General features: G+C 61.3%; 2 protein-coding genes across 2 annotated transcripts in view; both read left to right on the top strand.

Annotated features, from left to right (window-relative positions):
- Window positions 1-8044, top strand: part of LOC103068962 (aldehyde dehydrogenase family 3 member B1) — a 12583-nt gene extending 4539 nt beyond the window's left edge. Inside the window, 9 exon segments of the mRNA XM_007450413.1 lie at window positions 48-133; window positions 606-693; window positions 1365-1522; window positions 1525-1706; window positions 1708-1730; window positions 2893-3276; window positions 3984-4150; window positions 5698-5797; window positions 7857-8044. Of these exon segments, the coding sequence (XP_007450475.1) occupies window positions 48-133; window positions 606-693; window positions 1365-1522; window positions 1525-1706; window positions 1708-1730; window positions 2893-3276; window positions 3984-4150; window positions 5698-5797; window positions 7857-8044 (1376 nt within the window).
- A 2194-nt stretch (window positions 8045-10238) lies between these two features.
- NDUFS8 (NADH:ubiquinone oxidoreductase core subunit S8) overlaps window positions 10239-11836 on the top strand; it is a 4431-nt gene continuing 2833 nt past the window's right edge. Inside the window, exons 1-4 of the mRNA XM_007450412.1 lie at window positions 10239-10247; window positions 10982-11039; window positions 11129-11179; window positions 11754-11836. The exon at window positions 11754-11836 is cut by the window's right edge and continues 4 nt beyond it. Coding sequence (XP_007450474.1) covers window positions 10239-10247; window positions 10982-11039; window positions 11129-11179; window positions 11754-11836 — 201 coding nt within the window. The remainder of the gene's footprint in view (window positions 10248-10981; window positions 11040-11128; window positions 11180-11753) is intronic.

Here is an 11836-nt window from a genome sequence, read left to right as displayed (position 1 = left end):
TCCCCGCCCCGCCCTGCCCCACCCACTCGCCCCGCCCCGCCCCTCAGGGAACTGCGTGGTGCTGAAGCCCTCTGAGGTCAGCAAGAGCACTGAGAAGGTCCTGGCCAAGGTGCTGCCCCGATACCTGGACCAGGTGAGCAGGGCCAGGTACAGACCAAGCAGCTACACTGGGGCTGAGCAGGGCTAAGCAGGCCCCGCTGGGCCAGGCAGCCCTTGGCGTGGCTCCTCAGACAGGACCTGAATTCCAGCCTCACTCCTGCCTCCTCTGGGTTGTGTGGCCTTGGCCAGGTCACTGCCCCTCTCAGCCTGTTTCCCTCTGAGTGAAACAGAGGGGTGGGGCCTGTCCCCCAGGGGTCCCTGTCTGTCTCTGGTCAGCCCTGCTGGCCCAGCCCCGGCCTCAGTCCCAACCCCAAACCCGCCAGGCCCCAACCTTACACCTGTTGGGCTGGGACTGCCTGTGCCCAGTGCCCCTGGGGAGCTCCCCGCTCCCCACTGCCCCCGACCCAGCCTACCTGGAGCCTGGGCACCAGGCAAGGGGGGAGCCGTCCCAGGCAGGCAGGCAGGCAGGCAGTTGCCCTCTGGGCTCTCAGGCAGGGGTCCCAGAGGGAGCCCGCTGCTTTGCTGTGGTGCTGGGCGGGCCCCAGGAGACCGGGCAGCTACTGGAGCACAAGTTCGACTACATCTTTTTCACAGGTGAGGAGCCAGTCTGGGGGTTGTGCAGGATGGGAGAGGTGAAAGGCTTGTCCAGCCCCACCCTTAGGGGTCTTATCCCCAACTCTGAGAGAGGCTACAAGGGACAGAAGCAGCCAGCCAGCCAGGGAGGATGCAGACTGGGGCAAGTGCTGGGTGGTTCTCTCGGCCCCAGGACGAGCTTGCTCCACTCTCCCTGAGCAGGCTGGGGAGCAGCCCCGGACCCCTGGGGACCCTTGGGAGGGATGGGCCCCATCCTGGAAACAGGCTTCTCCACCACTCACAATCTCACACATCACAGCATCTGCCCTTGCTGAGCTCCCGCTGTGCCAGGCACTCATTCCTGAGCCCACGGCCCTTCTGGAGGGCTGGACAGATGAGGGTTTGGGGGCTCGGGTGACAAAAAGATGCAGTGCCCACTGCACTAGCCAGGATTGGGGCAGGCTGTATTTTGCTCCCAGAGGTCACCTGCCATCACCCTGACATGTGCCCATGTGGTCCAGACACCACCTAGCTTCAAGTGACCAGGATGGAGTTTCCAGAAGAGATGAAAGGGTGGAGGATACAGACAAAGCGAGGCCCTGGAGGAGGGAGGAGCGGACCCGCCTCCTGTGTTGCACACTTTGTCCCCATCAGAGCAGGGGACGTGCCATCTCTGCCTTTCTCCTCCCCAGACCCTGCCACGAGCCCAGGACAAGGCCTGCCAGCTGCCACCTTAACAGACAGGGAGGGCGACTGTGGGAGCAGAGGGGCCAGGGTCCTCAGCTGTTCCTACAGATTCCCAGGGGGCGGAGGCACCAGGAGAAGGAAGCCGGGCGGAGTTGAGGGGGGCGCCTGACCACCCTCCACCATCACAGCCCGAAGCTCAGTGGACTCTGGGCCCTGGCCCCGCGGGACCGAGGGTGCAGAGGCAAGGCAAGCAGACCCCCGGAGGCCAGCTTCTACGCCAGGTCCCCAAGGCAGTCTGTGCAGAGGCCGATGGACCGCCAGAAGCTACTCCGCCATAATCTCCTGACCTCCAGACCTCAGTTTCCTTATTGGTATGATAGGGGCCATCCCCAAGTCACAGGCCTGTCTTAAGGACAAATGAATGAATGAACGCCTTTGTCACAGCACGTGGCCTGGGCAGCATCCACTCACTCACTCACTCACTCAGTGAATGTTTACTGAGAGCACAGACGGGCACCGCGAGGCCTTGGGATAAAGCAGGGCTAGGAAGGCAAAGCCTCCTACATTGTCATGGAGCCCGTGCAAAGGTGATCAGGGTGGAGGTGGGGAATTCAGTTGTGGGCGTGGTCAGGACAGCGGCGGGACAGACAAGGAGGTGTTTGAACAGAGATAGGAGGACCTAAGGGAGGAGCCGTGGTAGGGGGAGGCCCCTGGGGCCGGCTCAGCCGACAAGGGGGCCTGGATGGGAGGGAATGAGGGCAGGGAAGCAGGAGGAAGTGAGACCAGAGAGGTGACTGGGCTCTGGGCTCCCTCGGGCCGCGGTGGCTGGCGGGGAAAGGCCAGGGTCATCACGACAGGAATGGCAGCGTGGGGCCCTGGGCCAGGCATGGGCAAGAGTGTATCGAGGCCTGGGGGCGCTGTCAGGAGTGTTTGTTTGGGGGTGGCTGAGTGGAAGAGGGGACTGTGAGACCCAGGACACCAGCCCAGAGGAGAGGTGGGGACCTAGGGGAAGGGGGGGCAGACGGTGGGTGTGGAGGGCGCCACGGCTGCTAGATTAGGTCAGGGAGGGGAGACCCAAATGTGGACCAGCTAGAGCTGGAGCCGGGCCATAGGAGTTACTTTCAGAGGAGAGTGGGGAGGGAATTAGGGCGGCAGGTTAGAAAGAGTCGCCTGCAGGCCCAGCTGGGATCAGAAGCAGGGAGACGGGGGCTCCTGGCTGTCTACCTGGGCAGGTCAGGAGAGGGAGCTGGGCCTGGCTTGCAGCTGTGGGCAGAGCTCCTCGGGGACCTTCCACTGTGTGGGGCTGGTGGGGGAGTGGGGGTGGAAGGGGAGGGGGGACGACCTGAAAAAGGTCCCAGTGCAGCAGCAACTGACAAGGAAAAGCCAGGTGAGGGCGACTCTCCCGCGCCCGATCCGGGGGCAGCCGGGCAGGGGGCATGACCCAGTGGGTGAGCCAGGATGGGCTGGGAAGGTGGTGCCTGAACCATCTGGCTAAGGGCATTTGAGGCTTGGGGTCAACTCTCATGTCCCCAGGTGGCCCCCGAGTCGGCAAGATCGTCATGGCTGCTGCCGCCAAGCACCTGACACCCGTCACGCTGGAGCTGGGGGGCAAGAACCCCTGCTACGTGGACGACAACTGCGACCCCCAGACTGTGGCCAACCGCGTGGCCTTCCGCTATTTCAACTCCGGCCAGACCTGCGTGGCCCCCGACTATGTCCTGTGCAGCCCCGAAATGCAGGCTCGACTGCTGCCCGCCCTGCAGAGTGCCATCACCCGTTTCTATGGCGAAGACCCCCAGAGCTCCCCAGACCTGGGCCGCATCATCAGTGAGAAGAATTTCCAGCGGCTCCGGGGCCTGCTGAGCTGTGGCCGCGTGGCCATCGGGGGCCAGAGTGATGAAAGCGATCGCTACATCGGTGAGTCCCGCCCTCCCTGCCACTGTGCCCGACTCCCAGCCCACCCCAGCTAAGCCCAGCCCCTCCACACTGGGGGCCACAGCTGGGCCCCGAGTCTGGGCCCAGCCTGTAACCTCGGGCCCTGAGGCTCCCCGACCCCACTGCTAGAGCCCAGCCTGGTCCACGGCTCTGGTGCCACGATTCTGTGACACTAGTGTCCCGCGTTGCCGTGTCTGAGCCTGTGACCCCACGACTCAGCACTCTGGCCCAGGCTCTGGATTCTCCAAGCTCAGACCCCAGAGTTCTAGCGTTCAGGTTCCAAACTTCAGCCCCAAGGTCTGCTGCTCCACGGGGCCATGACCCCAGGTCCTATGAGCCCACGATTCCCGGTTCTGGATTTCAACAGCCCGTCCTGAGCACCCGCTATGCTGTGAACAAAGCAGTCCCAGTCTCCTGGGCCGAACGACTCAGAGGGTGACGCTGCTCCCCAGCAGGCTGGGACCTGGGACCTCAGGTCCGGTCACCCTCTGACTGTAAGACCAAGGCTGAGGGGCTCTCTGGGCCCCACGGGCCCCGCTCAGGCTGGGGAGCCCCTCAAGGTCACTTCCAGGGGGCTGTGGGGAGATCACCTTCCCCAGAACGTCCCTGAGCCTGGAGCCCTGGGTCCCTGGGCCCTGCCTGCCCGAGGCCCCGCCCCGGGGGCTGAGCCGTGCCCTGTGCCCGGGCAGCGCCCACGGTGCTGGTGGGCGTGCAGGAGACGGAGCCGGTGATGCAGGAGGAGATCTTCGGGCCCATCCTGCCCATCATGAACCTGAGGAGCCTGGACGAGGCCATCGAGTTCATCCACCGTCGGGAGAAGCCCCTGGCCCTGTACGCCTTCTCCAGCAGCAGCCAGGTGGGGCTGGACAGAGGTGGGAGCAGGTGGCAGCAGTGGAGGGTGGAGTGAGGTCAGCAGAGGGTGAGGTGGCACCAGGACCAGAGCGGACCAAGGGGCCTGGCAGGAGGGGCGGGCGTCCTGGTCCCTCGGGGACAGTCATAGGAACTCTGGGACGGTGGCGCTGTCCTGGCTCTGCCCCTCTCCTTTCTCCTTGGGGCAGCAGGGCCTCCCCCTGCCCTCCAATCTAGGCCACATTCTTCTGGGCCTTTAGTGGGCGGCTCCCCAGGGTCTTCTCTAGGGTCCAGTGTCCCCTCTAGGTCAGCCCCACCTCCATTCGTCTGCATCATCATGGCCTGGTGGCGGCAGTGTCCCCTTTCTCTGCCTGGCTCATGGAAGGCACACATGACATGGGATGGCACGACTGGGGTAGGATGAATGACCAGGACATGCAGGCCCAAGAATGAGCCCTGGTCCCCTGCCCTTCCCTGCGATTTCTCTCAGTGGGATTTCTGAGTCGGCGGATGGGGGTCCACTCCACCCACTAGCAGGCAAGCCCCGACCTAGCTGTTACCTGAGGGTCACACGTTGCAACTAACTATACCCAAGTTTTCATGCAACTACTGTTTAGTGTCTACTAATCATTCCCCGACCCCCGCTTTCTTCTTTTTTATAAATTTATTTATTTATTTTTGGCTGCACTGGGTCTTCGTTCCTGCACGTGGGCTTTTCTCTAGTTGCAGCGAATGGGGGCTACTCTTCGTTGCAGTGCACAGGTTTCTCATTGTCGTGGCTTCTCTTGTTGCAGAGCACAGGCTCTAGGTGCACGGGCTTCAGTAGTTGTGGCAGTGGTCTCAGTAGTTGTGGCTCACGGGCTCTGGAGCGCAGGCTCAGTAGTTGTGGGCTTAGTTGCTCCGCAGCATGTGGGATCTTCCCAGATCAGGGCTTGAACCTGTGTCCCCTGCATTGGCAGGCGGATTCTCAACCACTGTGCCACCAGGGAAGTTCCCCCACCCCCACCCCACCCCACCGCCCTCATTCTTCAAATACATCTACAGGCTGCAGAGGAAGGGCCTTCATTAAGTCAAGCAAGGATCAAGTTCATGTTTCCAAAACCCAAATCTCAATGTCCTCCCTGTGCTGCACACAGGCCCCCCGCTGCGTCCCTGCCCCACCCCACCCCTGGCCTTCCCACCTGCCCTTCACTCTGCCTGGGGGGCCCTCCTACTCATCTCTGCCCCGCCTTGAGACTCAGCAGGCACCTCACATCCCTCCCGGGAACGCCCCTCACCCTGCACCCTCCACGTCCCCAGGGGGATGCTGGGTTTCCCGCCTCCCCATCAGGCCTGAGTCTGTGTCCACAGTCACCTGCATGGGCCACAAGCAAGGGATGCTCAAGAAACACGTCTCCAGTTGGGGATGGGTGGCAGGCTGCTCCACAGCCACCGCCTCCAGCTCTCACGGTGGCCTCAGACCCTGCAGTGGGTCCCAGGGCCCTGAGGGGGGCGGACAGAGGCCCCGCGGCCCCGGTAGCTCCGCCACCAGCCTCATAGCTGCTTCTCTCCCAGGTGGTCAAGCGGGTACTGGCCCAGACCAGCAGTGGGGGCTTCTGTGGGAACGACGGCTTCATGCACATGACTGTCGCCAGCCTGCCCTTCGGAGGAGTGGGTACGTGCCGGCAGAGCCATGCCATCTCTTACCGTCATCTCTCACCCTGCTCCCCTCTGCAGAGTCTGAGGCGGAACCTTCCATATCTGTCCCTGCATTTACATATATAGGTGGACCCACAGATACACAGTTTAGGTTTTTTTTAAACATCACTGTGATTGCTAGGGCTTAGCACACACAAGGCGGCCTTGGGCGTTCTCTTTACTCCACAGTGAGGCTACATGCTGCTCCTTTAACCCCTCCTGTGTCCCCTCTGTCCCATGCTTGGCATGTCGCACAGGAGACAGGGTCTCCTGCTGGCTCCCCCCTCCACCAAGCCCCAGCAGCCCCCAGTACCACTGTGAAGTCCTGGCCTCTGAGGCTGGTCCCAGCAAGCCTGACGGCTGGGTGATGCGAGGCCACCGTTTCCCCTCTCTGAGCCCACCTCCTCCTCAGGGGACGAGAGGGCCAGAGGCTTGCGGTCCCGCCACCTGCCCACACCTGGCACTAGAGTAAATGACCAGCAGGTCCTGGTGGGCTGCTCTGGTGGGCGTGGACCCTCCCTGGGGAGCGCCTGGTGTCACAGGAGCACACAGCAGGCTGAGATCGATGCTGTGGTGGTGGAGGTCCAGGGCTGCGCACCGCTGCTGTCCCTGGTTCTGGAACCCTCTTCCCCAGCACCCCCTCCTCAGGGGAGCGTGGGGCTCTGTCTGCGGGTGAATCTGACCCTGCTGCTCCCCTGGCAAAGCCTTCCACAGCTCCCAGGCCCTCAGATGGAGCCAGGGCTCTGACTCAGCTTCCTGAGGCCGCCCTTCCTGGTCTGGCCACGGAGTCCTGCTGCCGCCCCTGCCCCGCTTCCCCGGTTGCTGCCCCAGACACACAGCTCTGCCCAAGTCCCAACACACTACGGTCACCCACCTCCAAGGCTCCCTGAGTTGTCCCCGAGCCTGGGCCCCTCTTGCCCCACACATCCACTTTATCTGGTCAACTCCACATCCCTCAGGCCCCACTCACTCAAGGAAGCCCTCCCGCATTACCCCTGATTCCACCAGGCTGGGTCCCCTGGACTTCCCACTGCCGGGTCCTTGACTGACTACCTACCTGGACATTGTGACTCATAACAACACAGCACTTACTGTATCTATGGGTCTGAACACTTGCTCAATCCCCGCAACTCTAGGAGGTGGGTGCCACTGTCACCCCATGTCACAGAGGAGACCAAGGCAAAGTCACTTGCTTAAGGTGACATGGCTACGTCAGAGCTGGGATTCAACCCTGGGCAGCTGCCCTGGAATCCACTTTTTTTTTTTTTTTTTTTTTTTTTTTTTTTTTTTTTTTTTTTTTGCGGTACGCGGGCCTCTCACTGCTGTGGCCTCTCCCGCTGCGGAGCACAGGGTCCGGACGCGCAGGCTCAGCGGCCATGGCTCACGGGCCCAGCCGCTCCACGGCATGTGGGATCTTCCTGGACCGGGGCACGAACCCGTGTCCCCTGCATCGGCAGGCGGACTCTCAACCACAACATTTTCAATTAGAAAAAAAAGAGAGAGGAAAGATGGAAAGTAAAAAAAAAAAAAAAAAAAAAAGAAAATGTTGATTTACAATGTTGTGTTAGTTTCAGGTATACGGCAGTGATTCAGTTATATATATATACACTGTCTTCTTTTCAGATTCTTTTCCATTATAGGATATTACAAGATATTGAATATAGTTCCCTGTGCTATATAGTAGGTCCTTGTTTATCTATTTTATATTGAGTAGTGTGTGTCTGTTAATCCCAAACTCCCAATACATCCCCCACCCCCCCCAGAATCCAGTCTTGACCACTGTCTGTCTACCCATCGTGCCCCAGCACCTGGTGTCCCCAATATTTATTTGAGTGGGTGCTGGGGCCAGGCTCAGGGCTAAGCCCTTTACCCACAGCATCTCATGATTAGCCCACTTTACAGCTGGGGAAACCAAGGCTCGGGGGGTAAAGTAGCCCACCCAGGTCATACTGTGTGACTGGCAGAGCCCAGGTCTGTCTGACGCTCCTCTGCTGGCCACTGGGGGCCTGACTGCTGTGTTCCCTGTCACTGTACAGGCGCCAGTGGGATGGGCAGCTACCACGGCAAGTTCTCCTTCGACACCTTCTCCCACCACCGCGCCTGCCTGCTGCGCCGCTCTGGGCTGGAGGTCTACGCTCTCCGCTACCCGCCCCACACTCCACGCAACCTGAGGGTGCTGCTCGCGGCCATGGAGACCCGCAGCTGCAGCTGCACCCTGCTCTGAGCCACCCTGCGCACAGGGGCTCCGAGCGTCCCTCCCAGCTCATGTCTACGAGTCCTCCGCTGCCATGGCCACCTGAGGCTGGTGGAGACATGACCTGGGGTCCACAACACAGAGGGAACACCTGCCGGGGCCATGGCCCAGACCAGTGCTTGCCCTCCTCCCGCCTGGGGCTTCTCTTTTCAGGCCCTCAGCTGCCCCCCAGCCAGGATGGGCCAAGGTTTGGGAGCATCAGAAACAGTGCAGTAACCTGCCCTCCCGCTCCCACGCTGGCCACCTGTGTTCCGGGAGACGAGGGAAGATGTGGGCACCTCTCAGGACAGAAGGTGCCCTTTCTGTGGGGGGTGCAGAAGGGGTCCTGGCATCCGGTCCATGACACACTGCGGGCCTGCTGTGACCTGGGTCGTCCCTGCCCTCTCTGAGCCTGGTTCCCTATCTGTTGCACAGAGGAGGTGATTAACACCTCCTGAGATCATCGTGAGGATTAAATTTTGGAGCTTAATTGCCGACTCTAGGCTCCAGGCGTCCTGTCTCCTCATTTGGGAGTGGGGAGGCTGCTTCCTTCTACTCTCTCCGCACCTCTCCCTCCCGGTCAGGTTGATGAGATGCCCGCAGTAGAATCTCCCTTCCCTTCACCTCGGGCCTCTTAGGAGCTCTGAACTAGCTCCTGTCCCCCAAGTGGCTGGCCCTAGGCACCTTCCCCTCACCATGTCCCACACTGGACTCCTCCCCTTCCCTCTCCTGCTCATCCTCCTGGGCCCCCATGCCGTGGAGTGATCCCCCATCCACTCAGCCACAAAGCCAGACTCGCCGGCCTCCTGCTAGACACTCCCTTCTCACCTCCCAAGTCCCATCTTTGAGCAATTCTTGATGATTCTATAAAATACCAAAGACTTCCCCAGTCCACACACTAATCGCTGTGCCCCGGGCCATCCATCACCTACCCTCTTTCCCCAGGGCCCAGCCCTTCTCCTCAGAGATCTTCCCAAAGCCCACTGGACCATACTAGCCCTCAGCCTGAACCCCTTCAGTGGTTCCCCTGGCTCACAAGTCTGGACCCATAACAATCCTTGGGAGGCTCTGCACACGCTCCCCCCCACCCCCCACCGCCAACCCATCCTTGCCCTCTTCTAACGCACTGGATGTGTCCTCCTTCTCTGGTGGATCTCCGCACAGAAGCTGGGCATGCTCTCTGGCCCTTCTGGTTCTCGACTCCTCCTTGCGCTCTGCTTGGATATCATCTCCTCCAGGAAGCCCTCCCTGACCACCTTCCACTCCCTCCAACACACAGGCGGCCTCAGGGGCTTTCTCAGTGTCCGCAGCCTCCGGGGTCCCTCTGCCACACAATTCACTGGGAGGAAACACGGGTTTGGGGGCTGTTGAGGGACGGGGCTCCCGGGTCAGAGAGATCCAGGAGTGGTTCAGGCGGCCGCACTTCGCAGATCTAAGGCTTAGGCCAAGTTACTACACAAGTCCGTGCCTCAGTTTCCCCATCTGTAAAGCGAAAATAATCGTTCCTCCCCACAGGGCTGCCGGGGGGATTAAATGAAGACGCCAGGATGAAGGTTTAGCATAGAGTAGGCATGGCTCCCGCGCGGAATCACCACAGGCTACGATTCTCATCACCGTTATCACACACGCCCCGCCGAGGCCCACCGGGTGTCTTCCAGCCCAGGGCGCCGGGTCCGACAGGAGCAGCAACCTTAAACCACGCCTCGGATGTCCCGCCTCCAAGAGCTCGGGAGTCCCGGCTCACTAGCTTCTCGCACCCAACCCGGCGGCGCTCTACACCACTTCAAGCGCCTGCCTGCTCCCCTAGCCAATCGGAGAAAAGATTTTTCGATCCCGCCTCTTTCGGCTGCGCCACCAGCCAATCAGACCACACCATGAAGAGTCCACGCCCAATGGCAGCATCCCAGGATGTAGGCTCCGCCTCTCGACGGACAGGCCCCTCGGCCCTGGAAGGAGAGGCAGCGATTCAAGGTGGGTGTTCGGGACTCAGGTGTTAAGGCCCAGCCTGGGCAGCGCGGCATCGGGGTCGAGTGTGCGGCCCCCGTTGGCTCCGCCGGCTCCGCGCCCGGGCTTTATCTCGGCCCGCTCAGAACCCGCGGCCTCTGTGTCCTTGAGCGTGCAGCGGGCGGGAAACCGGCACCGTCAGGGCGCATATGCACCTCCTGCGCCCGTCGGGTCAGAGGTCATGAGGAAGGTCGGGGAAGGAGCCGGGTTGGGTGCCTGGCACTGAAGTCAGCGGTCAAAAGAAATGGTCCCGCTAGAGGTCACAGGTCACGAGAGGGGCACTTCTGGGCTCCGGCTAAGTGCCAGGCTCTGGGCTAAACCCTTGGCATCTTCGAGCCTCCTCCATTCTCGTGACCTCCCATTTCACAAGTGAGAAAACCCAAGGTCACTTGGCAGGCTAGGAGACAGTTCCAGAAGGACCTTGATGCTGAGGAGAGGAATTTGATCTTGAGGGTTATTTAAGCCTTTAAAAGGTTCAGCAAGGGAGGGCTGGGGGTGTAAAGGGAGGGGCCTGGCCTGGGTTCACATCCTGGTCCCACCCCCTCAGTGTGTGGCTTCGGGCAAATCACTTAACACGACTGAGCTGTGGCTTCTCATCTGTGCCTCCCTCTGAGGTCATCATGTGGACAAAGTGACAGTGCACGTGACCCCTAGCACAGTGCCTGGCACGGTGAGCTCTGAATGAACACCTGTGGCAGTTGGCAGTGTTAACCTGGGTCAGGTTGGAGGCCGGGAGGGGCTGCACCTGGGAACAGGAAGCCCGTCTGTGCCTCTGACAGGAATGGGGGTGAGCAGGGACAAGCTGACACAGCGGCACTGGGGTCAAGGGTCAAGGCTCCTGCAGTGCTAGGGTTCCCTGGGGTGGGGGTGGGGAACCATGCCTGGCTGAGACCCACCTATGCCTCACTCTCTTCTTGCCCACAGATGCACTGCCTGACCACGCCCATGCTGCTTCGGGCCCTGGCCCAGGCCGCACGTGCAGGTAGGACCAAGGGAGCCTTTCCTGGGTGTGAGGGGCCCAGCCTCCTAGCATGAGGTCGCATCTGCACAGCGTAACCCCTATCCTTGCAGGGCATCCCAGTGGCCGAAGCCTCCACAGAAGCACAGTGGCAGCCACCTACAGTGAGTCCCAGGGCGCCTCAAGCCTCAGGCTTTCTGATCATCGTCCTGCCAGAGGCAGGAGAGAAGGCCTGGGTTCTGGTCCTCGCTTTGCTGGGGGCTCGCCCTCTCGGAGCCTTAGTTTCCACTCTGTATAGAGAGGATGGTGATCAAGATTGAATATGATTCTTGGGGTCAGGGTCTGTCATTGCAGTGGGTGGAGGGCCTTCCGTGTGGCTACACCATGTGATCTCAGACCTTCCCCCTGTAGGACAAGGAGGGAGCTGCCAGGTGTGAGCCCTGGGAGCTGTGCCTCTTCATCAGGACCCCAGCACCCAAGCCCCTTCCAACCCCCATCAACTCCTGGCTTGGATGGCCACACAGGCACAGGGAAAAGCTGGCGAGGACTGCCCAGGGCCTGAGGCTGGCCTCGAGGGTGCTCACTGAGGCGGGGGAGGTTTGGTGAATGAACAAACCCCTGGGGGGCCCAGCTGTTGCACCTAGAAGGAGGCCAGGCCTCGTCTCCCTGAGCTGGAGTCCTTGGGGAGGGCCTGTGTGAGGCCCCCTGCCACGGCCTCTCTGCCCGCCTCCCCTGCAGAATATGTGAACATGCGGGAGCCCTCAATGGACATGAAGTCGGTGACCGACCGGGCAGCTCAGACCCTGCTGTGGACCGAGCTC

This window comes from Lipotes vexillifer, unplaced genomic scaffold (assembly GCF_000442215.2).
Source record: "Lipotes vexillifer unplaced genomic scaffold, Lipotes_vexillifer_v1.1 scaffold1477, whole genome shotgun sequence".
In the NCBI taxonomy this organism is placed as follows: domain Eukaryota; kingdom Metazoa; phylum Chordata; class Mammalia; order Artiodactyla; family Lipotidae; genus Lipotes; species Lipotes vexillifer.
This window is presented reverse-complemented; position numbering and strand designations above follow the sequence as displayed.